General features: G+C 41.0%; 1 protein-coding gene across 1 annotated transcript; it reads left to right on the top strand.

The window, feature by feature from the left end:
* Nucleotides 1-2,840: 2,840 nt before the first annotated feature.
* Nucleotides 2,841-4,246, top strand: LOC118845509 (lysine-rich nucleolar protein 1-like). The gene is given in 2 exon segments (XM_036753424.1): nt 2,841-3,588; nt 3,591-4,246. Coding segments are annotated over 2 exon segments (1,404 nt in total).
* Nucleotides 4,247-4,774: the final 528 nt, after the last annotated feature.

Genomic DNA, 4,774 nt, shown 5'->3' with positions numbered 1-4,774 from the left:
TTAGAAAGGGGAGAAAGTAGAAAACCTATTAGGAGGCTATTTGTGCAGTCCAGGTGTGGTTTAATGAGGGTGTTACTGGATTGGTGGCAGTAGGAATAAAGAACAGATGGTGAATGCAGAAAATGCAGAGACAGAATCTTTTGAACTTGGTAAATATTAGATATGAGAGGGAAAAGCAAAGTTAAGGCAAGGAATGTTTGAGTTTTGTCTTTGTGGTTCCATTGTTTAGTACAATGTCTTGTAAATGGAAAGTACTTAATAAATGTTTCTTGAATTGAATTTGACACTGTAGAATAACTTCCAGTTCCCTTCCCATATTGTTTTCCGTGGCAGTAACCATTGTGAGCAAGTGTTGAATAGTCCATGTCATCTCCTATACTTCATCTCCACACGATGAAAACTAAGCCATCCCTCAAGGCCCAATTTAGATTCTACTTCCTTAATGAAGCCTTCCTGGATTTCCTTCAGCTATGAGCAGTTCCACTTCTTTGAATTCTTAAGCTCATTGTACTTTCCTTGTGCACTTTTATTTCAAATCATGTTACTGTTTGTGTATAGGTCTTAACTTTTTTTAAATGAAATATATTTTTAATTAACAAGCATTTATTTTCTCAGTTTCCCACCTCTCCTTCCCCACAATTTTTTAAAAAGGGAAAAGGAGAAAAATTCTAGTAAACATGCATGATCAAGAAAAACAAATCCCTACACTGGCCAAATCTAAAAGTTTAATTCATTCTGCATCTTGAGCCTATGACCTCTCTCCTGGATATCTTTATAATATAAGTTCCTTAATAGCAGGATCTGAATCTTCTATATGTTTATGAATAAAATACATAAATCTAAAATTCATGATAAATTACACAAACTTCAAATTTTCCTAGTTTATATTACTTGGTTAAATTTCTTTCCTAACCAAAAACATATTACGTAACCTCATTTTGTTCCAGTTCTCCCCCAGTCAGTTTCAAATTTGTACAAAAATAATTAAATCCTTCATTTCCTTTTACTTCTGTTGTCTTTTTCCCCATCTCTTTTTCTTCTGCGTGCACATGAGTAGCTTGTTGCATCTCTAAATAGAGAATAGAGCCCATCTCATTTTTTTCAATTAAAAAAAAGACATTCTGATTATTTTAGGTTGCAGTCAAGCCAATTTCACTTTTTTTTCCTCATCAATTTAAAGTTTACCTTGATTGGCATTGGTTACTTTTCCTTGAGAAATGGCTTTTGTTCTAATAAAATTGTGTTAGCAAGTAAAAGTAGCATTTATCCTTGCTTGCCTCCATTTATATTGCAGACTTAACATTTTGTTTCATTTTTTCGAGGGTCTATGATTTCACAGGTGTGGCCGTTCTCTCAAGTGATGCAGAAAACAAACCTCTCCGCAGTTTAGGAGATGATCTTCATGGATTTCTGTGTCCAAAAATTCATTATGTAGTAAATGACTTTCTGTTGATGAGCTTCTCAGAATTTACCTGGAAATTACCACAAGCATCAAATAGATAAATATTAAAAACAATTCCACCATGATAGTCTCTGCCTAAATTTGTACTTAGCATAGCTTTCAAATCCCAGGTCACTTCTAGACCCTGAAGAGCTGGTGGAGTCAGATCTTAACACAGGAGACTGCAATAATGCATTGGTGAAAATCACAATAGTACTAGCACAACACAACTAATAATCCATTAGTTGACCTATGCTTCATAAAAAAATAACATTTCACTACAGTATCTAATTAGCTACCTAATGAAGGATGACAGACTCTACCCATCCTAAGATTAGGTGGTTTGAACAATAGCCAAAATAATGGAGGGATGGGGCAGCTAGGTGGTACAGTGAGTAGAGCACCAGCCCTGAAGTCAGGAGGACCTGAGTTCAAATCCAGCCTCAGACACTTGACATACTTACTAGCTGTGTGACCTTGGGCAAGTCACTTAATCCCAATTGTTTTGCCTTGCCTCTCCAAAAAATGGAGAGAAAAGAATAGCAGGGTTTCCTCTTTTTAATAAAATAAGTGCCTCTCTTGTCTATGTAGTTGTCTGACTACAAAGAAGTCAGTAGAATATATTACAAATACGTTAAAACTATTTAATATAAAGGGATTTTAAGAACCATATATCTTTTAATATGAAAACTAAAGCTGCTTCCTCAACAAAGAATTATTTTTATTAAAATCTTACCCATTTCTACCTAGTGCATAGACCTAGTCATTCAGTGAGTTGTAGGAAAATAAAACTAAACTTACAAGTCACAGTTTAGAAAAGTCCATATTGGATAGTTTTAGACCTGTGGTTTTATTCACATAGAGAACTCTTGGTGAGGAAACCCCCTCCACAAAAGCAAATAGGTAAGTGTTCTGCAATTTATCGTCTTGGAGTTGCTTGGGGAACTAAGAAGTTAAGTAACTTTCCCAGCAGCAAACAACTAATTCATGTCAGAGTCAGAGTAAGCAAATTAAATAATGTAGAAGAAAAACTGTGGGCGGGGGCTTCACTAACACCCGTGCCCTTTGCGGCCGATGGCCCGGCTGCCGGAGACGACAGAGACAATGGAGAGACCGTAGACAAGGTAGACGGAGGAGACACCGTCCCCGCGATCGTCACGCCGGAATCCGCCGCGTCCCCTTCCGGGGTTTGCAAGACCTCCGCCACCGGCTGCGGAGCCGGGGTTTTTCGGCCAGTCTTCTCGGCAAAGGACGCGGTTACCTAGCAACGGCCCAGCGCGCCGAGTACCGTGACCCGGAAGAATCCGCGTTTGGGAGCATGTTTCAGTGGGGGAGGCTTTTACTTCCGGGGCACGTAGGAGTCCGTACACACGTGGAGCCCGGAGAACGGTAATGAGCAATGATCGACAATGCAGACAAATTGGACTTTGGCAAGGAAACAAGAGAGAAGAAGAAAAAGAAAAAGGCCAAGGCTGTGGCGGAGAATGCCTTGGATGTGGAACCCCTTGCTAAAACAAAGCCATCCCGGAAGAGTGTGGCACCCCCAGACATGGTTCCAGAGATGCCCCTGCTGAAGAAGAAGAAGAAAAAGAAGAAAACCCAAGAAACAGAGAACCCAGACAGAGCTCCCCACCCCCATGAGGATAGCATGGAGGCAGAGACCACAGGCAGAACCCACTCTCTGAAGAAGCATCATAGCAGGAAGGAGCTGCTTCCAAATCCACTTGAGGCCCCATGTCAAGGGAAGAAAAAGAAGACAAAACCATCCCTCTCTTATACCCCAGGAGCAGAGACAGGGGTGGGTGTGGAACTGGAAGGGGGCTCTGTCAGAAAACCTAAAAAGCGGTAAAAGGATAAAAGGTCAGATCAGGAAAGCTTTAGGGAGAAGGAGGAGGAGGCCCTTCCTGACCCCATGAAGGAGGAGGAGGAGGAGGAGGAAGAAGAAAAGGAGTGTGAGCCCATAGAACAGGGACAGGGAGAGGAGAAGCAGGATCCCAGTAGTCTCAGGGACTCTGGCACCAAGAAGAAGAAAAAGAAAAAGAAGAAGACTTACAGGGAGGAGGAGAAGGAAGAGGAGGAGGATGATAGAACTGATAAAGTGCCCCTCGATGAGGGCCACATAGAGGACCCCAGGGCCTTCAGCAGCTGCAGAAAGGCCACAAAAAGAAGCAGCCCAAGGCCGAATTGGCAGAAAGTGTCCCCCTAGCAGACAGCCCCAGGAACATCAAAAGGAAAGAAAAAAAATCTAAGACACAGATAGAGCCACCCTCTGCTCAGGGACCTGCTCGCAAGAAGAAGACATCAGTAGGCGGGAAAGTGAGGCAGGACCCTCAAGGCCCAAATATGGTGCATGAATCAGACTTGGAAGTGGTATCTGAAAAAAAGGGAAACTTGGATGAAGTTACCATAGATACGGTTAGAAGAAAGGCCTTGCAGGGAGAGATTGATAGAGAGTCTGGGAAAACTGAACCTCTTGAAATCAAAGTGGAAGAGCCTACACAGTTTGGCCAGTGGGATACAGCTACTTTTGAAAATTCAGACCAAAAGATGAAATTTCTCAGACTCATGGGAGGCTTTAAGAATTCTTCCTCATCACTCAGCAGTTCTCTGGGCACCCTCAGGAAACCAAACACGGCTCTGAACAAGCAGGCTGCTGCTGCATTACAGCAGAATCTGCAAGTAGAGTTTGACAGAGCACTGAACTGGAAGCCTCAGCGTGCAGTTGGACTGGGCTATTCAGCTTCTACAAACAAACTGTTTTATATAGACAGAAATGCGTCCAGATCTATAAAGTTTAATGATTAAGGGCGTCTTGTCCTCCTTTCCCCCCAAATCACCAAAGTTGTTTTTAGGTTTTCTATTACATAAGCTAAAAGTTGAGTGGCTTTTTTCAATAATGAGTCATCAGGTGCTTCAGTTGGTTGGGATTTTGAAGCCCCTTGAGGGGCTGGAGGCTAACCTGCGTTATAAAAGCCAGTATAGTATTACCATTATTAAAGACTCTTCTGTTTAGTGTTTAAAATTATTCTGGACCAAAATAGGCTACAATATGCTAATATCTTTTTAAAGTTGCTTTTTCTCCCCCTTGCCAAGCTGAATTTGTGGCCTGGCTCCTTTTACAACTAGGATTTGATAATGATAAAATTTAATAGCCAAGCAATTTTTGTTTTACCTGGGCACTAGAAGGTAGCTCTGGAAAAATGAGCTGTCATAAAATACTATAGGAGAATTCTATCTAAACTTTAATGTTAAATGTCTGTCTCAGCATTTCTAAAATGAACTTTCTTCTTTAAATTTTATTTTTCAATTAACAAAAATCTAATTTGTCTCCCT

Source organism: Trichosurus vulpecula, chromosome 4, assembly GCF_011100635.1.
Source record: "Trichosurus vulpecula isolate mTriVul1 chromosome 4, mTriVul1.pri, whole genome shotgun sequence".
NCBI lineage: Eukaryota > Metazoa > Chordata > Mammalia > Diprotodontia > Phalangeridae > Trichosurus > Trichosurus vulpecula.
This window is presented reverse-complemented; position numbering and strand designations above follow the sequence as displayed.